Source organism: Alligator sinensis, unplaced genomic scaffold (assembly GCF_000455745.1).
Source record: "Alligator sinensis unplaced genomic scaffold, ASM45574v1 scaffold1049_1, whole genome shotgun sequence".
Taxonomy (NCBI): Eukaryota; Metazoa; Chordata; order Crocodylia; family Alligatoridae; genus Alligator; species Alligator sinensis.
Window position 1 is genome coordinate 668611 of NW_005842672.1, and position 21343 is coordinate 689953.

The window sequence follows — 21343 nt, forward strand, 5'->3', positions numbered from 1 at the left end:
ATGACTCTCTGGGTGCGACCCTCTAGCCAATTTGCCACCCACTGTACTGTGTAGTCATCCAAGTCACAGCCTCTTAACTTGTTCACCAGTATGGGGTGGGATACCGTATCGAAGGCCTTCCTGAAGTCTAAGTATACGACATCCACCCCTCCTCCTGTGTCCAGGCATTTCATAACCTGGTCATAAAAAGAAAGTAGATTGGTCAGGCACGATCTGCCTGCCACGAACCCGTGCTGGTTTCCCCTCAGCATAATTTGTCCTGCCGGGCTCTCACAAATGTGAGCCTTGATAATTTTTTCAAAGACTTTGCCGAGGATGGAGGTGAGACTGACTGGCATATAGTTGCCCGGGTCCTCCTTCCTCCCCTTTTTGAAAATGGGGACCACACTGGCCCTTTTCCAGTCCTCCGGGACTTGGCCCGTGTGCCACGAGCTTTCAAATATTCCCGCCAGTGGCTCTACAATGATGTCGGCCAGTGCCTTCAGCACCCTCGGATGGAGCTCATCCGGGCCTGCCGACTTAAAGGCATCCAGTTCTTCCAAATGACTCTGCACCATCTCAGGGTCTACGCATGGTAGTCTGGCGCCTTGCTGCTGCCTCTCTACAACCCCAGTGAGAGACTTGTCATGCCCCTCACTTAGGAACACTGAGGCAAAGAACTCATTGAGGAGTTCAGCCTTGTCCCCTCTGTCCGTCACCAATTGTTTCTGCCCATTTAGCAGGGGTCCTATTCCTCCCTGGGCCTTCCTTTTACTCCCAATATATCTAAAAAACAATTTCTTGTTGTCTTTTACTTGGGTTGCCATCCTCAGCTCCATGGTAGCTTTGGCCCGTCTAACTGCCTCCCTACAAGCACGAACAGAGGAAGTATATTCATCTTTGGTGATTTCTCCCTGTTTCCACTTTTTATGTGGTCCCCTTTTGTCCCTTAGGCTGCCCTGGATTTCTCTGGTCAGCCAGGGAAGCCTCCTGGCCCCTTTCATCACATAAATCCATTCCCAAGCTCATTTTGGGAAATGTTAACCACCCTCTCCTACCACTCACAAATTTCAGGCCCAATCTACACAAACTACAATTTTCTTATAACAAAATTGCATGATTTTAGCAGAAAGATAAGAGTCAGTCACAGTCCCTAATGATCAGTTTTCTGTGGTAGAGTTCTTGCAATGTATCTAGATGCCTGCCCATATTAAAAGTACATTAACAGGTACCAAGTAGGGAAGATCTGCACCTGTTATCATACCTGAGTTATGATCAAGTTTTCCCATGGAATGTCTGTCAATCTAAGATGTGTCATAAACAACGCTTGTTGCTAGACCACCCTGTTTTGATGGAAGCCACAGGATTTCCTGCAAATTTACCTGCCCAACAGGGAGCCAGGTAGCTCCCAAGAAATCCAGCTCCCAAGTCTGCAGTTCTTTCAGTAGCTTGGGCTGCATGATGAACTCCCAGAGTTCCAGATTCTCAGTTTCTAAACCACCCATAAAATAAACCCTGGGAACTCCAGTTCATTCACAAAGCTGCCTGGAGACTAGTCAGCTCTAGAGATCCTAAAACAATACTTTGCGTGGAGGGGAGAAAGATGGGACCACACTGTCAATTTTTTTGATTTGTCCTAAATACAAATCTTTGAATGCCCCAGATTTCCCAGTTTGGACCTTGCAGACACAGACACACACACACACACACACACACACACACACACAATCCAGGTTCCCAGACAATTCTATTAAAAGGATTTTTTTTTTTTTAAGTAACTAGGATTCCAGCAGAGCAAAGATAAAAGATGTCATATTTACCTGAATCTAAGATGAAGTTTCCTATCCCCCCTTTCAACTTGGATAAAAATATTTGTCTTAGATTTGAGTAAAGACTGGGCAAGCAACTGTTGCAACTCCTGACAGGCCGGGGGGGAGCAATGGAGAAGCACAGGTAAGAGGGACGCACAGAGCAAGGGAGAACATGGGAGAGCGGTGCACAGAGCTGGGGGAGCACAGGGAAGGGGCACATGGAGCAACTGGGGGAGCTGCTGCACCTCCAGCCTCAAACCTGACCTGGTATGGCTGGCTGCTCTTTGGACCCAGTAGAGACAGACACAGAGCAGCTGTAAAGGTCATCGGTGGTCCCTCAAAAAGCAGTGGCAACTGCAGGGTTGGTGGGGGGGGGGGACACGGACACAGGAAAGGAATAGGGATAAAAGACATGGAGAAGGCTGCCTATCCCCTAGTCACTGCTCCTCCTGCCTCTATGTGGCAATGGGGTTGTGGGGAAGAGGAAGGAAGAGGAATGAATTTACAAGGACCCTTCAATAACTAGGTTGAAGAAATGGAAAATTAAAACAAATTTATAGTTTTCCACGTCTAGAATCTAATAACAACGGGCCATATTAAAATTCAAAGTAGTCTTCAATTTAGGTGCGTATGGTAATTTTCTCTTCAGCATAGAGCTTTTTATGCAAGTTAGAAGTATTATTTCACATTATAGTATGAAACACATTCTTACAGCATCGAAAATGGATATATCAAGCACTAAATATTTTCACATTGTCATCACTTACAAAACCACCTTGTGAAGCTTCAACCACAAGTACAACCAGCTCGAGTTTAAAAAAAAAAAGTTAGAAACAAACCTATACTCTGGAAACCAAGTCAGTTTGTTTATAATAACCAAATATCTAAGTCTTTGAAAAGCCACCTTGGTTCTGAGAAAGTGTCCTGGAAAAAAAAGAAATCAAACTAGACTAGAGATAGGCCCGGTATCTGCACTGTCCTTGCAATGCCTTATGCAAACAAATAGTAATATATGCAGAACAGGTTTTCATTTTCAAACCACCCCACTCCATCAGCATGGGGGAAAATGGAAAGCTGACAAATCTGAGGCAAACTGACTACTTGACAGCTAGTCCCCATATGTTCTGTCTGCACAACTTGCAAGTGTCATCTTAACGCTAAATAATCATGGTTAGAAACTTAAAAAAAAAAAAATCCAACCTCCTCCTCCCCCCCCCGCCATAAAAACCCTGTAAGAATTCCAACATTCTCAAAAGGAAATACAAATACCACACACATGCCTGTCACCTTCCTTCATTTCAGCTAAGTGTTTTATGGAGTTAGGATAAAAGGCAGCTTTAAAAGAACAGAAACATTTATGTGAATGTAGCATAGGAAAGAAGTAAGATGTTATATTACTTGAAATTTTATTTATTACAAAAGGTACATAAAGAGGCTGTGAACACTAATACCCCATGTAATATTCCATTGCCCAAAAGAGAGAAAAAGAATGGGTAGAAACTTAGACGTTTACAAACTGAGAACAGGATAAAGCTATCCAGCACTGGTGTTAAAACTAGGGGTGGAGGAGGAATTCAAACATAATTCAGCCAGAACCATGCCTGAACGTTATTTTGTAGCCTGGTCACAAATAGCAAACTTCAATTTGCAGCCCAGGCAGGGAGTAAATATTCTGGCAAAAGCCATGTTTAAAGCCCACTGCCATACACCAAGCCTATAACATAGCTTTTGAACAATGCTGCAAGTTTGCTGTGTTAGAAACTTGTGATTTCTTCAGTGGGAGATAAACTGCAGATGAGTCTTGATTTTTAGTGGTTCTAGGTACAAGAAAAGTTTGGATGAAACAGTACCGCTAGTTTGGAAAGTACTTTTTATAGAAAGGTTGAATTTTTTAAGTTAAGCTTTGAAGATACTCTTTTCCCCTCTTTCTGCTTTCCAAACTGGTATAGGAGAAGACAGGTTAAAAGCTTCCCCAAAACTCAGTTTGTACTAAATAATCAAAACAAATTAAACTATAAAATTAGGAGTGGTATAGTGGATGGAGGAGCAACAGAACGCTTGATTAATAGCCTGAGCCAAAGATGCAGTTTTAGGCAAACTAGACATTAGAAAAAAGTCAGTTCTCAACATCACCAAAAAAATTACGCCATACTTCCACAAGGATGTATAGAATATCTACAATAAAGGAAAAGGATATGATAATACCATAATGTACAAATCATTCAGTTTTTCCAGTGCTGCAAGAAGTTAAGCCAGGACCACATTCTGAGAGAGAAGGGCATGATAAAACCTTCCCTCACATACAGCTCTCTCAAAACCTGCTGAAACAACCAGGAGCTTTATACCAGTGTTATAGTTTTATTTTCCAGATCCATTTGGAGAAAGCAAATGACTTGCATTGAGAATCAGGTAAGAGAATCCAGTTGCTAGTGCTGACTTATTTAAGATTACCTGTTCCATTGACTTGCGTCGGTGGTTTTGCAGGTTGCTGAGTTGTAGGCAGCTCTTCTGTTCTGTAAAGAAAGAATAGGAACAAGAAAAAAAAGTGAATTACTGTAGAACTTGGGTATTTCATGCTTGTAATTTCCCATGAATGAAGCCAAATGCTATTAGTGTTTATCTACAGCTTGCAGGGTGTCCTCTGCTGAGAAATGGAAATGCTTTCACTGTTTCCGTGGCTGAGGCAACACAAAGAGGGCTGGAGCAGAAGCACAATGTGTTTCCATGGCAAACTTGAAATAAATTTACCACTAAAATTCAAAAAAAAAAATGTAATCCATGGAAATAGCATACAATTGTTATTTATGGCTAAAGCAAGTCCCTCCTTCACTGCATAAATACAGACAGACAGGCAGGGTGCCATACTGCAGAAAAGGACCAGGGTCTTCCAGTGGACCATAAATGGAATGAGCCAGTGTTTTTTGGGCAGTTTTTTGGAAAAAAGACCCAACAGTATACTTGCTTGTATTAACAGAAGTGTCGCTTGCAAATAGAGGAAAGTGACAGACCGGAAAGACTCGAGTGGAAGGTGACAAAAATTAGAGGCCTGGGAAACATGACTTGGAGGAAAGGCTGAAGAACTAAGGTTATTTAATACAATGATTCTCACTTGAATTGCCACATCACGCTCAGGTGCCACGAGATCCTTTTGGAGGTGCCACACAATATTAGCTCTGTTAGGTATATAGATGCTTACATATGATTCACAAAATAAACCCACAAATTTCACAAAGGAATGCATAGAGTCAAAAACATTCTGACCTATTGTGGTCTTTCCAAGTTCTGTTTTTCAAGAAAAACTGTTCTATTACTTTTCTGTAGTAAAAAGATAAGCAAAAGCTAAGAGCAGGCATTTTATGAGGGAGGTTGAGAACTACTGATTTAGTCTGGAAAAGAGAAGACTGAAAGGAGATTTAATAAAGTCTTGTAAAAAGATGGAGACAGACAGGGGACAAGGCAAGAAGCAATGATCTCTACTGCAGCAGGTAAGATTTAGGTTGCATTTTAGGTTTAACTTTCTAACTGTAAAGGTAGAACAAGCTATCCAGAGAGGTTGTGGAATCTCCATTCCTGGAACTCTTCAGGAGCTGGTTTCACAAACATTTGACAGGATGTTTAGTCAGGGATGACCTTGCCTTGAGCAAGGGGTTGAACTAAACCTCCTGGCTAAGTACAGGCAGTCAAAAAGTCCTAGGCTGAATTGATTCCATCTTTGCAGGTTAGTCTAAACTGCAAAGATTGAACCAATAAACAAATGAACAGACATTCACTTGCGATTCAGGAAATGCAGCCACGTGCCTGCAGTGGCTCAAGCCAAAAGGTAAGGGGCACAACAGCATGGCTCTCTGGCACATAGCCAGCATGGGCTGTGTGTTTGTTTCTTCTTCCCGATGCCCCTGAGGTCTCTGAGATTAGCAGTCCACAATCACTGCAACAGGACGCTGCAGAGCTGATCATCAGTTCCTCTTTCTGCTTCAAGGTGCCTCTGGGATTTATAGTCCAGTCGAAGCCAGCACTAAAGTAAGCCAGCAGGGCAGGGCAGCTCTGCACTCAGAGGAAGGTGGGTTTAACCCCACTCCCTAGCCCCAAACTCCGGCAAGAGTTTGCCTGGGGCCGGGGGCAGTGAGCCAGCCCTTATAGCTCCAGCTAGGGAGCAGAGGGGCAGAACCAGCCCTTGCTCTCTGATGCACACAGCACATCCCAGCCCAGGGCTGAAAAGCATGGTGGGGGGCTTTGATTTAAGGTGAACTAGGAAGGGGGTCTAGGACACCAGTTTGACCTAAATCAGTTAAGTCTTATACTACATTCAACCAGGTTGATCTTAAACCAGTTTCAGCCATTTTGAAACTGGTTTATGTGCACTGAGCTTATCCTCTGTTACAGGTTTAAACCAGTTTCTGATCACTTAAACCAGTTCGTGTGTAACTTCTGTCCCTAGCCCCTGAGGTCCCTTCCAGATGTAGCTTTTTATGATTCTATGACTGTTCAAATCCTTCCTCTAGTTCTATACCAACTCCACAGCACAGCTCATTTCTAAAATACCCACTCAGGTAAGTATCATACCGAATATTAACCCATGTCTGCGCTCTACATACAGTATAATATTTCAGTCCCAATCCTCAGAGCATGAACATGTATCAGGAGTTTGCAACTCCTTTGCCTTTCCTACTTTACAAAGCAAGAGAGACTGCAAGATGTAGCAAGTGGAGAAGCACAGCGCTAGAACAAATTCACCACTATATTCCAAAAGTTTAAGTTCTGCCATTTCTATGAAGAGCCAAGTACTCCTCAACTTCACTAAGTTAAAGAATCACATGACGTAAGTTACACAAGCAGACCATGGTTTAAATTCTTCCAAAAAGAATGGACTATGTAGTAGTTATTTCTAGTCATACCTTCAGACTGCCAGGACTTCTAAAAAAGTAGAAGTATGCTGAAGGCAAACTCCAATCTACACAACATGGTTAAGAGCTAGGACCCTAGTGAATTCACAATGGAAGTGGGCTGCACAGCAGCTCCTTTAACCTTGCAGGTTTCCCCCCCACACCCCACCCCTTGCTGACTGGCTGAGGGGCCCCAGTGGCCTTGATGCTGACCATCTAGGAGGCAAAAACAGCGCCATATTTAAAACTGTGGTTTTCGCCTCCCTGCCAATCAGGAGCCAGCAGTGGGGCCCCTCTGCCAATTGGCAGGTGGGGGTGGGGGCACGTGAGGGAACCTGCAAAGTCAAAGGAGCTGCCGTGCAGCCCACTTCTGCTGTGAATTTGGTAAGGCACTAAATATAATAGAACATCTCCAGCCATAGGCAATGCATGGGGTGAGGCACATGCCCCCCCACCCCCAGATTTCTCTGCCGGTGGAGCATGGGGCTACAAACTGGCTGGAGTCAGGGCCAGGCAGCAGCAGGGGTGTCAGTGGTGGTGTGATTTCTGTGCTGATGGTGGGACACAGGGCTGCAGCCTGGCTGGAGCCAGCACCTAGAAGCAGCAGAGGGTGCAGGACAGAGTTGTGTCCCCCCGGCACTCCCCCCTCCCCCCCATTGACACTTGCACAACCTCTGTGTTTCCAGAGAAACTACATAGCACAGGCTGTAAAATGCTCCACTACCACAGAAATAACACTGTTTCCAAACTTTCTACTTGCAGCAACAACAATCGTGGACATGTTGCATATCATCCTTCAATTACAATGCAAGTACTATCAACAGAATTTTTCCCTATAAAAAATGAACAAACAAGCCACAAATCCTAAGCAATCCTCCAGCCACTGTACAGACTGTAAGGTGCAGAAGTGCAAAGGACTTCTGTTATTGGTCTTTTTTGTAATAAGAGCATACTGTTAGCACATATGCAGCCTAAAGTCCATTATAACTAGAGGTCTACCCAACTCTTGGAGGCAGGCAGCCAATTTCATGGGCAGATCACAGGGCCAGCTTCCAATTGCAAGGGCGTATCATGGCTGGGGCTCCCACAGCCTATGATTGTCCAAGAAGGCCTGGTGGCCCAAGTCTCTGCCACTGATTGGTTGGAGAGGGCTGTCCATCGTACTGCCCCACCCCTCACACTGCAGATTTCCTGCGAGAACTATCCATCAAGTAATCCTGCCTCTTATCACGGATTGGTGGAGAGGGGTGGTGCCACATGACAAGCAGCACTCTCAGCCAATCAGAGGGGCAGGGTGGGGGCAGGGGTCGCCTGCTAACCTTTGTGCTAATATCCTCCCTCAGCCCTTCTCCTGGCTGGGCCAAGCTCCGTGGCCAGGAGACTGCTGACTCCCACTGCGAAGCTAGCGTTTTATTTTTAGTAAGATATTTTTCCTGTGGATTTTGCAGAGATCATCCAATTTCCACAAAAGCCACACAATCATGATTTCAAAAGGTCCCCATTTATAGCCCCTAAGTCCTTCTCTGCAATGCTGCAGCCTCTAGCCAGTCCTTCTCCAGTCTGTATTTGTGCAGGAGATTGTTCCATCCCAATTTCAGGGCTTTGCACTGGTCCTTCTTAAATTTCATCTGACTGAGTTCAGATGATTTCTCCAGTTTTATCCAGGTCTTTCTGGATCCTAGCCCTACCATCCAGAGTGTCTGCAACTCTGCACAACTTGGTGTCATCTACAAGTCTGATGAGACCTCACACAATTGCATCCTCCCAAATCACTAAAGAAGATATTAAGCAATACCAGATTCAGGACAGATCCCTGGAGAATCCCACTCGATACTTCCTCTCAACTACACATTATTCCATTGCCATAAAGATTCAACCAGTTATGTTTGATATCCCTAATCTAGATTAAATTACTCTAAAATGGAAATCCAGTGCTTTGGAGCAGACTCGATCAATCAAATCTTACAGAGAATGCAAGATGATGGTCTCAGCGCTTCATCGCATGCATCTGTATAAATGGTGAAATGCACTTCAGCGTGCAGAAAATGGAGGTGGTGTGCTTTTGAACTAAAACACCTTCAAAATGTTTCAGTTCAAAAGTGTGTCGCCGCCATTTTCTCAGCACTGACACGCATTTCACCATTTATACAAATGTAAGTGCCTGGCACTGCGGTGCGTGCATGTGTAAAAATGCCATATGGCTCAAAGAGCCTCTCTATCAAGCCTACCAGGCTACTGGAAATTGGGGGCGAGGGGGTTGGGAGACAGGTGGCCTGATGTGGAATTTGATGCCCTTTGGTGCTGCTGGCCAAAGCTTGCCACCACTGCTCCCGGACCCCTCCCACTGCTGGTGAGCCCCCAGCCCTGGAGCCTACCACTTCCACTGCTCCCTTCACCACCACCAGACCTGCTGCTGTGAAGCCTGCCAACAGCCTCCCTCGTACTCCAGTCCCTGCAGTCCAGATCCAGACTGGGGCTCCAGGTGATTGTAGCACCCCTGATCTAGACCAGTGGTTTTCAACCTTTATTCATTTGCAGACCCCTTTGAATTGTACATGTGGGTATTTACATACTTTTGACTGATCATAGCCATCTTCTGCAGACCCCTAAGACATCGTCTGTAGACCCCCAGGGGTCCAAAGACCACAGGTTGAAAACCACTAACCTAGACTACATTTCCTTAGCTTACTAATTATAATGTCAGGGGTGACCGTCAAAAACTGTGATTTAAAAAAAGAAAAGAAGAAAAAAGAAAAAGAAATCAAGGTATAGCACGTTAACTGTGCTACCTTCTATTTGGCGTATCTCAATGTAAAGATGTAAACCCACACAAGGTTTGCTTTAAATCAAAACATTCTCCAACCTGCACAACACAGTACAGCCAGGGGAGGCACCTCATGCACAGTACCAGAAAGCCATTATACAGACAAGAAAGAGAACGTCAGTCAGTTGTTTCTGCAAAACAGTTCAGAATACAATTTTGCCTGACTCAACCCTGTGTTATGCACAATCCATTTAAATGGGTCAAAGAGAATTAGATCAAAGACTTAAAAATTTCTAGGACTGCCAAAAAAACCCAATCTTCTAACAACCAGGATCAGTCACAATTTACTTAACAGGCAAGGATAAAGAAACATGAAAATTATTTCCCTATAAAATACTAAAATCCAAAGAGCTACCTTGACAGTGCATAATAATAAGATGAAACTGAGTGGGGAGGGCAACTGCATAAACAACTTTCCTGGTAGTGTTTAAAGAATTGGCCAGGTAAGTCTGAAACTGTTCACCGCAGAACACTTTTAAGATACACAACAACAGCCAGAATTAGTACCCTGCATAAGTGTTTATTAATCAAAGCTACCACCAACAGCTCCAGGGGAAGGTGAAAGGCTAGAGTTGGGCAGGCAGGCTGTAATTATTCAAATAAGTGCCCTGTCAGGACACTGGGATTCACACCTGCATTCTTACAATGATAGAAGTACCATGGAAGTCTATGTCCACAAGCTGTCTATGCCTGGGCATTAAGTTTCATTTGAAAATGTTGATACCTTCAGCACCACAGACCCCTTCTCTCCCCACATTTCTAAGAAGGGAAAAGATTCTATCATCTGATTAATCAGAGCTAATTTTAAGATATCAACCCCCATCAGGTAGCAATTTCTGGTAGGGATTTTTTTTTTGCTGGAAGGCAGGGAAAGGAAAATGTCTCAATTACCATCTGCCTACCATTCAACCCTTATGCCACTCCACGCCCTCCCCCTATACACACCCACACCCACCCATTCTCCCCACCCACAGCTTGGCCTTACAGAATCATCAGGTTAACAGCAGTTCATGGTAGGTCTTGCTACACCTGTTAATCAATCAAGGACTGCAATTAACTGCTCCACAGAGATCTGTCTTAAGCACCAACAAATATTTACGTTTCCAGCTTATGGGTCTATTGGATCATGTGCCAAATCCTAAATCCAGGATATATCCAACAGAGAGTCTGTAACAGACACATCCCCAAGAAAGGAACAGTCTTTCTGCAGTTCCTGAGCTCCCCTTTAAGCCATTAAAATGGTTGAAGGATTGACAATTATTTCCCCCTACAGCTGCTATAGAAGTCTGGGGCACAGAAAGAGCCAAGTTCCTAAACATGCCCCATACCCAGACCAAACAGGATCATTCCCAATTTGACTAAAACTCTTGCCCAGAAGAAGAGTAAGGGGAAAGGCAAATGCAAAATCATTCTAAGGCCTGAGCAGTGAGATTAGACTAGGCCATATTGCTTATGCAGCTTGCTATTTCCTAGACTTGGACTTTCAGACTAACAGGCAGAGAAGTCCCTGTAGAAGTAGCACAGAAAAAAAATATCTGGCTCATTTGTGTTTAAACATACTGTAACTAGGGAAGGATGAAATTATATTTTGAGCAGTGCATGAGTAGCAAGAAAGGTGAATATTATACAGTGACAGAGTACAACTGGGAATGCTAGAAACAGAACCAAAGTATTAGTAAGTATTATGTTTATAGCTGCATACATGACTCATTAGTCAAGGAAACCGGACACTAGACACACGGGTTTATTTAATACAACATTTCTCAAAACTATTGTGCAAAGGTTAAGATGTACTGAACCAAAGTATTTTCTGAGAGTGATTAGCAGCCTCCTCCCTATGTACTTCTCAGACACTCTTCTAAAGATCCCTTTTCAACATCCAACTGAGAAAGCTGCTTACAAAAGCTTATGCATTCCTGATTTAGTCAGTCTATAAGGTGCAAATCTACCTTGACCTATACATAATTGAATGACAACAAGTAAAGTGTTTTGAACTCAGTGTACTCTTGCCATAAAATCTACACATCTATTTTTTTAATTCTTCTATGAAGCAGAAAATCTAAAGTTACATAAATATTAACTTCTTTTTCAGCCTGCTCAAAGTCGGACACATTTTTACAATCATCTGCATTTTTCACATCTAGGAGTTATACGCTTATGACTTCTTTGATAACAGAAGTCAAGGAAAGGACTCAGATTTCATCAACAAAGCAGTACTGAGTCATAGAATCATATGAATGATGTTAGTGGGATATAAAAAGTTTCGAAATAGATAAAGAATTCTCAGGGGTAGGTACTGTAAATGCAACCTGCCAATAACTGCCATGTTATAAATAAGAGAGACATGAAGTGCAGCCAACTGGGTGTCTCAGCAATCAGCATTCTGAACAGGCAGGCAAGAGGGCCAAACAAGAATGTGACGGGTCCTAGTTTCTCACTAACCAACCTGGCAGGGGCTTAGATTCACTGAACAGACAGCCTACTTGGATCACATAGGGGGGAATGCCATGTCTCCATGGCAATTCCAAAGGCCTAATGGATCAACTCAGCCATGACCAGAAATCCCCAACCAAAAGAATCTCATATGTGACAGCACAAAATATGACAGCCAAGCTTTGCCAGGAACTGGAGGTGGGGAGCAGCAGCACATAAAAACGGAAATGAGATAGAGGTAAGGGAAAAAGTGCAGTCTGTGCAAAAATGCCTTCAAAATTTGTCCCTCTTATAGAAGGGGCCTCCATTATGGTAAATTTTTTTTAAAACCATAGCTATCTGAAAAAATTCCACAGTTTTTAAACCAGAAGTGAAGATAGAATATCAAACCGAGCCAAATTATAAAATTAAGAAGTAGTTTTATAATGAAAAATAAAAGACTAAAAATCACAGACACAGCTGCAGTAATTATGCTTTTTCTTTGTAAAATACAGCAATGAGCCTGCAATTCTTGCTCAATAAAAAATGCTGTTCACTTGGCCCATTTCAAATAATTTAGACACTATGCCACTGGCGAACTGCCACGAGCCTCAGCTGCTGTCACAAAGCCCTGAGCAGTCCCAGACCATCCCTGCAGAAAAGCCTGTGCCTAGTGCAACAGCATTCTCGAACGCTTACTTTGTAAGCAATGCATGTTGGTGGGGGGAAGCAGAGTTGCTAAGTCAGAATAATTAGAAGCCTGGAAGAGGAAGACAGTCTCCTTAACCATCCCATCCCATCCCTTCACTGCATTCTAACTGCAATTTCTGCATTTATCTAATTCCTTTCATCATTCCGATTTCACTGCTATATGATCACCACTCAACAACATAACCACCACCACATCTTTCTTCCTTGGTATTCAACAGGACAATTAGTTTAATGAGTCATGTTTGTGCAGCAGGATGAGTGACTTTTTCACATTTGCAGAAAAACATTTGAAGGCATTAACTAAAACATCCAGTATTTAAATAAACAGCCTAATATTTCTTTACAATTGACAGCAGGATATACCGATATCCCTGATGTCACTTTATAGATGAAATACTACTGAAGCAGACTAGATTCATCCGCGATTGTCTGTTAATTTTAAGGGGGGCGGGGGGACCGGAGGGAAACCTAAGGATTACAGACACTGAGTTACACTTGTTTCAAGGACTAAAAGGGTTAGTACAGGGATAGTGGAATCTTTGTGGGGGGAGAAAACATACTGCCTTTATCTGGCAGTGGTGTGGCTGCTCTGGGAAACAGATATTCTGGCATGCACAGTTCAAGATTGACATTGAGAAGTGAAGTGGGCTCACAAAGGTTGGAAAACATGTCTTGTAGCAAGAGATTCTAGGAGCTCAGTCTATTTCCCCACACCCCATGAACCAAATTTAAGGCAATTTGATCCATCTATAAAATATCTATCTAAAGTACACAGCCTGTCAATGGGTTGTTTAGTGTATTAGAAGCAAGAGATAATGTAATTTAATTCCACTTAGTGCTGGTGTGGCCTCAGCTAGAGCATTGTGTGTCGCTTGGGCACCACATTTCAAGGAAGATAGGGCAATTGGAGGGAGTCCAGAGGAGAGGAAAAGGAATGTTCAGAGGTGTAGAAAATGTGCCCCATTAAAAAAAGAAAATATTGAAAGAATTGGGTTTATTTAGTGTAGAGACGTAAATACTGTGTTTGACATAATACCCTTGGAACAAGTAAAGAGCAGCTGCAAAGCAACTGTTCTCCACAGGGTCTTGCAACTGCAACATGAGAGATTTAGGTTAAGCATTGGAGGGGGGAAACCAAGCCACAACCATGCTAACTTACCTAAGAATACTTAAAACCAAGAATAGATTCCTTAGGGGAAGTATGGAATCTCCATCTCGGGAGATTTAAGAGGAGGTATGAAACATGTAAGGAGTGGTCTTGATGGTTTTGCCTTTGCAGCAAGAGGAAGAACAAGATGATCTTTTGAGATCCACCCATAAACGACTGGTGCCTCCCGAGACTGGGGGGGGGGCACCATCTGTAGGCAGCAGCATTGGCGGCAAGTGGGGACCGCCCACAGACGCCAACGAGGGCGGGAGGGGGCAGCAAGTGGTGGCCCCCCACAGAAACCAGTGGCAGTGGCCAATCTCAGGGGGAGGCATGTGCCCCGCCCCTCCAACGCTTTGCCTATGGCTCCACCCCAACTTAGCTTTGAATACATTAGCATACGTACCAGAGTCTACATGGCACAAAGTAAGCACTATGCAGGGATACCCAAAACAGCTCTTTGTGCTCCAAAACCAGCATCTACAAAGCTCATTTAGCAAAAATGTTAAGCCCAGGCTAATAAGCTCCGATTCTCAGCAATGTTAAATTTGTTCAAGTATCACACCAAGCTAAGTTTTGCTGCTTCTGCATGAGGGCTATCTTCAGTTTCTCTCCATTGGCTGCCTTGCCTGTGCATGCATACCTTACAAAGTTCAGCTCTTATAAAGGATTTCTCTTACCTTGCCTTAAGTACATCATTGATTTTTTGTTCTAGTTCCAATCTCCTCTGCCGCTCTTTCTCTAGTTCTTGTTTTAATGTTTCAACATTTGTTTCTTCTCTCAACTTTCTGAGCTCCTCCTCTGTTAAGAAGGGGACGGGAAAATATTTAGTTATCTTTAAGTACTATAAGTTAAAAAAGAAAATTATACTGACAAGGGAGCAATTAATTGGACTTTGTCTTCTGGAAATATGCACAGGCAAAGATCAAGTAATTACACAGTATATTATATCCAATGGAAGTTATCTGCTCCTCATGAAAATAAATCTTTTTTTTCCCCCAAATGCACCCACATAAACTATACCAGCATGACATTCGGTAAGGAATTAAAAAGATAAAAAGAGCACAATAGCATGTATGGATAAGTACTTCTATATTTATTATATAAAATAAAGGCTTGAGCATTACAATCTACAATAGACTTCATCACCAAAACAGGTAAACTTTTCTAGTTACAGAAAAAGTGTTCCTTATATAACAATGTAGTACAAGAAACATAGAGAAACTCTATTTCCCCTTTAAAATGGGGACAAATAAACAGTACTAGCATGAAACTTCTTTGAATTCAGGGAAATTTATAAACTTCGTAGTTCAAGCTAATTGTACCCAGGCTGTAGGTTATATTTTTACAGTAATCATTTCAGTCTTATTAATACACACCTATTGGGCTAACTCAACTAGTGCAACCAATGCAAAGCCTATTTAATGTCTAATTAATCTTGCTTTTCTTTTTATGTTAGAGAGTTCACTGGTAGTATCTGTTTTCAGAACTCCACATTAGGCTAGAATGCAAAAGGGTTCAGTGTCACTGTCAGCACATCTTTCAGAACAGGTGCACAAAGGCATGATGAAATAAAGATAGGAACTCATTAAAATTTTAAAAAATTAAAGTTACTCTGCACACGTGTGCATGCACATCATGAATTTTTAAACTCCCTTGACATTAAAAATCAGAACAACAGTAGCATGTGTCAAGTGTATAAGCAAACAAAACAAGGGGAACTGGCTAATTCTTTTACCACTGCAAAAACATGAATTTCATAGTAACAAAGAACACATACTTGTGGACTATGTCCTGTCATCTAGTAAATAGCTCTCTGACAAGTCACAGCCCTTTCTTGCAAGTTTCAGCCAATTGTGTAATTCTTTAATTTGCAGGTACACTTAAAAATTAAATATAATTATAATTACTTCATGGCAGAGGAATATGACAGTTCATTTCTCTAATCTTCCTAAAAATGAAACCTTAGAATGGGAAAAGAGCGAATCAAGGGGCCAAAAATGTGACAGTTCCTTTTATTGCTATGTTACTGATACAATTCCACCAATAACTGCAAGAAACACATCAGTACCATGCCAATGATGTCCCAGAAAAAGGAAAGTCAAGATTGAACAGGCATGGAAAGAGCTACCTGCCTTCCCCTCAACACCTAATGGAGTTTCCTCCAGATTAGAATCATGGCATATTAAACAGGGCAATGAGAGGAAAATTTTGCAGCTACGGCAGGTATTGTATCTCTTCTATGAATAAACATAACAGTTTGTGTGTACGAGTAATCTTACACATGAAACCATTCCTGATTAACTCCATGTGTTGCCACTTAGAAACAAGGGAGTCTTGTTCCAGAATATTTGGCGTAAGCCCACTACGAAGGTGCATTCAAGTTTAATTAGGAGCAGCTACTGTTGCTTAGAATTCATAGCCTGCTTTACTGTAGGCTAATTTTCAGAGACAAATCCTAGAGTTGACGAGCAAAGGATGGAAAGTAGGTTTAGTCATAACATTTGTGAAATACTGCAAACGTATTAAGTGATGCCTGACAGCAAAGTTAAAAACCAATCTGCTGGAGAGAGCTGCTGGGGCGAGGTGGGGGGGCGCATCTCTCAAAAGTATTACAATATAGGGGAGCACCCTTTCCATGTACAAATATGCAAGAGAATGACCAAATGGTATCCAGAAGCCTCAGGAGTCATGAAAGATTTAGACAGTGCTATTTTTCTCCAGTGCCTTTTGTTATTTTCACTAACTGCACCATCTACCATTCCACTAAGACATCAGGGATTTGAAACTTGAAGAGGCCAAAAATCTGGGTTTTGTAACACCTTATCTCTGCCCCTTTGCGCAAAAAAATTAAAACAGTAATTCTGTGGAAAAAAAAACTGATGATTTAAATGAAAACAATTGCAATACATCATGAAAAGGTGGTACAAATAAGGAACACCACATTTATGGCATCCCAACTTTCAAGTGCATGACTTGGTAGCCTGAATCAGAACTCGTGGTACAGGTGCTCTCTTTTATTAAGCCAACTAGATACTTGCAAAAAAACCTCCAAAAAAGCCCCTCTATCCCTGACTTGGTAACCTAACTCCACTGCTAGAGCTTTTCTGGCAGTTCCCAGGTATTCCCAATCTAGTATTCATGTGCAGTCCTCCATGTGCTGCTTAGCAAACATATCAATAAGTAAAAGAAAGAAAGGGGGAAATTTTGATTTATAAACCTGGCAAAATGTTAACCAAATTTCATAACATACAGGCACTTCTCTCAACCCAAGGAGAAATTTCAGAGCTCTGCTGCAGATAATGGGAGAGCTGGAACTACTTAAAGAAGGCTTCTATAAAAATATTTTATCATGGAAAGCTTTTGGGCATCATCTCAACTGCTGAGCTTCACAGAATGGATTAGATATTTACTGTACCCTGAGACAGACTGGAGTTAGCATCCAAACTGCAACCCCTGCTGCTGGAATTTGACTTCATAGTACCATAACAGGCCCGTCATACAAAAAAAGGCCATATTTCAGCACAGGCTTTAACTTTTCAAAGATTCCTTCCAGCCCAAAAGAAGATTAATTAAAACTGAACACACACAGTTGGGAGAGTACAACTTTACTGGATCTCTAATGAAAGACTTCAGCTCTGAAATCCATGATAACTGCAAAACAATATACATTTTAAAAAATAAAACAAGGTCCTCTGTTATACTCTTTAAAATCACAGGTTCTGCTATATCAATAAAATGAAAAGCAATTTATAAAAGAGTGACTAAAACAATAAAGGAAAGAGTAATTATGCTTAAAGTAGGTTAAGATGGCATACTTCAGCCCAAGAGACCCCTGTACGACAGATCAGCAACAGTATTTGGCATGCCAGATGAAATTCCAAACTAAATTTTGGTGCTTCTATTATCCCAAGGTATCTTATCCCTCACTTATCTCTTCATAAATACCATAGGTAAAGTGTGTGCTTTCGATCTGGAACTTCATGACAGCTATATAAAATCAGGATTTTATTATAGTTTCATAGTTGGTAGGGTCGGAAGGGACCTGAGCAGATCATCGAGTCCGACGCCCTGTCATGGCAGGAAAGAGTACTGGGGTCAAATGACCCCGGCAAGGTGTTCATCCAGCCTCCTCTTAAAGTCCCCCAGGGTAGGAGCCAGTGCCACTTCTCTTGGAAGCTGGCTCCAGATCCTAGCCACCCTGACAGTGAAGTAGTGCCTCTTGATATCTAATCTGAATCTACCCTCTGCCAGCTTGTGACCATTATTTGTAGTCACTCCTGGTAGTGCTCAGGGGGAACAGGGACTCCCCCAATGCCTGCTGGTCCCCCCTGACTACTTTCTAAATGGCCATTAGATCCCCCCTCAACCTTCTCTTGTGGAAGCTAAACAGGTTCAGGTCCCTTAGCCTCTCCTCGTAGGGCCTGCCCTGCTGCCCCCTGATCATGCGGGTGGCCCTCCTCTGGACCCTCTCCATGTTCGCCCCACCCCTCCTGAAGTGGGGTGCCCAGAACTGGACGCAGTACTCCAACTGCGGCCTGACCACTGTCGTGTAGAGGGGGAGGATCACCTCCTTGGACCTGCCTGAGATGCATCTGTGGATGCACGACAAGGTACGGTTGGCCTTCCTGACCGCGCCCCCACACTGTCAGCCCATGTCCATTTTGGCATCAAAGATGACTCCAAGATCCTTTTCTGCCTCTGCACTGACGAGAAGGGAGGTCCCCAGCCTGTAGGTGTGCTGCTGGTTCTTCCTACCCAGGTGCAGCGCCTTGCACTTGTCAGTGTTGAAACCCATCCTGTTCTCATCCGCCCACCCCTGTAACCTGTCCAGGTCCAATTGCAGCCTATTCCTCCCTTCTAGCACGCCCACTTCCCCCCACATCTTAGTGTCATCTGCAAATTGGAACAGGGTGCTTTTTAGCCCCTCATCCAAGTCACTGATGAAGATGTTGAACAGCGCAGGCCCGAGGACCAAGCCCTGGGGGACCCCACTGCCCTCCAGGTTGAAAATGACCCGTCCACCACCACTCTCTGGATGCGGCCCTCCAGACAACTAGTGACCCATTTGACTGTGTAGGTATCAACGCCACAGTCCCCTAGTTTTTTAAAGAGAATGGGGTGAGAGACAGTGTCGAAGGCCTTCCTAAAGTCCAGAAAGACTACATCCACTGATACACGTGCGTCTAAGGACTTTGTCACCTGCTCATAGAAGGCCAGAAAACCAGAAATACGCCAGAAAACAAAAACATTTAGAGAGTTTCCTAAAAATGCAAGAGATTACAGTTCAGATGGCAAAAAAGACAAAAAAGAGTGACTGACACCCTATCTGATGAAAACTGAAATAGACTCTGAAGTCTCAATGTATTTGGACGACTAACATCTTACTCCCTAAGCTGTCAAAGAGCTAAAACAGTACTGCACTTTGAATAAGACTTGAATGTCTGAATAACAACGTGCAATGTTGCCAACTGGGAAAAAGCACAGGGCTGTAAACTAGGGGATCCTACAGATGTGCAGGGAGCCTGCTCCAACGAGCTGGAAATCCAGCGCATCAGAGCAGACTCGATTAATTGAGTCTGCAGGAGCATGGAAATTGATGAGCTCTGGCAGCCTTACAAGAAATAATGGCCACAAGCTAGCAGAGAGCAGATTTAGACTGGACATTAGGAAGAACTTCTTCACAGTTCGAGTGGCCAAGGTCTGGAATGGGCTCCCAAGGGAGGTGGTGCTCTCCCCTGCCCTGGGGGTCTTCAAGAGGAGGTTAGATAAGCATCTAGCTGGGGTCATCTAACCCCAGCCCTCTTTCCTGCCTATGCAGGGGGTCGGACTCAATGATCTATTGAGGTCCCTTCCAACCCTAACATCTATGAATCTATGAAACATCATGTGCATCAGTGACTTGCAGGCGCTTTTAATTAGCACAGCTCGTTAATTAAAGCACCCAGCCCTGCATCCTGCAGCACGTGTAAAAATGCCCTTAATTCCTAATTCTTTGCTAAAATGTGCAGTAAAGCAGAAGTTTCTCTCAATATGAAACATGAACACTGTGTGCATCCCAAGGCTGGGGGGGCACAGTGACAGCCCTCAGGCGGTGGCAGCAGTGTCAGCAGTGGGAGCATGGCAGCAGCAAGCGGGGAGCTCCTGCAGACAGCCGCAGCGGTGTCAGAGGCAGCGAGCGCTGACCGGTGATCAGCGACCACCTGCAGACACCACCAGCGGTGTTGGCAAGCAGCAACCACGCATAAGCACTGCCAGCAGCATCTGCCAATCTCTGGGGATGCACTGCCAATCTCGGGGGGGTGCACATGCACCTGCGTGCACCCCCTACGCATCACCAATAACGTGGAACAAAAGCTGCAGCATATATTGCTTTGTAAAGGGCACGATGCAGGCAAGGTTCTTTGGTAGACATGATATCTTTTATTAGACCAACTGAGTTGGGCATGATATACGTAGTAGAATTGGCATGATATACATAGTAGAATTGCTTGATAAAAATCTAGAAGTACAAGCATCATGTTCTGCTAATGGAAAAGAACATGACAATATATTACATTCCAGTGCACAGCTGAAGAACAGCCTATAAAGTGAGATTTAGGTTTACCACAGCAGTATGGTATTTACCCTGTAGTATATCAAATCTGAGAAGGCCAAGTCAAATAGTGTGACTATACTCTCTCATTAAAACAGTTAAATACTGCTGTTTCCCAGTATACCTGAGACAGAAATAGTTCTTCTACATCTGCGTTAATTATTTTAAAGTCCACTATGACCCTCCAAATACTGTTTCAATTCAAGCATGTTACATAACTGGTACTGAAGATACGCTAAATCCCAGTCGCATACATTCAAACTGGATCTCATCAGCAGCATGAGCAGTGCCAGATGCTGTAAACTAACAACAATATTCAATCTTTCTGGCAACCCCTCTCCCTCCCTCAACAGAAGTAAAAACGTTATTAGTGAACAGTTTTCTAGAGACTGATGAGAATGTAGGACCCTGCACATAGCTGCTACATAGTACACAGCTGGTATATGTTGATGTAATCGAAAATTTGCAGGTGGCCCTGCAGCCTCCATAGTCCAGGGCATAGGGGGTTAAGAAATTCTAGTGTCCTGGAGTAATAGGAAGAAAGGCGAGTCTCCACTCCGTGCCTATGTGGTTACTGTGCACGGGAAGGTGGCAAGGGATTCTGAAGCAATACAAGTTAAGGAAAACAAAAAATTGTTTTTTAGATACATAGGGAGTAAAAGGAAGGCCCAAGGTGGAATAGGACCTCTACTAAATGGGCAGAAGCAATTGGTGACAGACAGGGGGGACAAGGCTGAACTCCTCAACGAGTTCTTTGCCTCAGTCTTCCTAAGTGAGGGACAAGACAAGTCTCTCACTGGGATTGTAGAGAGGCAGCAGCAAAGCGCCAGACTACCATGCGTAGACCCTGAGATGGTGCAGAGGCACTTAGAGGAACTGGATGCGTTTAAGTCGGCAGGTCCGGATGAGCTCCATCCAAGGGTACTGAAGGCACTGGCTGACATCATTGCACAGCCACTGGCGGTAATATTTGAACGCTCG

The 21343-nt window shown here is 43.4% G+C and overlaps 1 protein-coding gene across 1 annotated transcript in view; it reads right to left on the reverse strand.

Moving 5' to 3' along the window:
• GRAMD4 (GRAM domain containing 4) overlaps positions 1-21343 on the reverse strand; it is a 97606-nt gene that overhangs the window by 29955 nt on the left and 46308 nt on the right. The window contains 2 exon segments of the mRNA XM_006033865.3: positions 4242-4303; positions 14448-14568. Of these exon segments, the coding sequence (XP_006033927.1) occupies positions 4242-4303; positions 14448-14568 (183 nt within the window).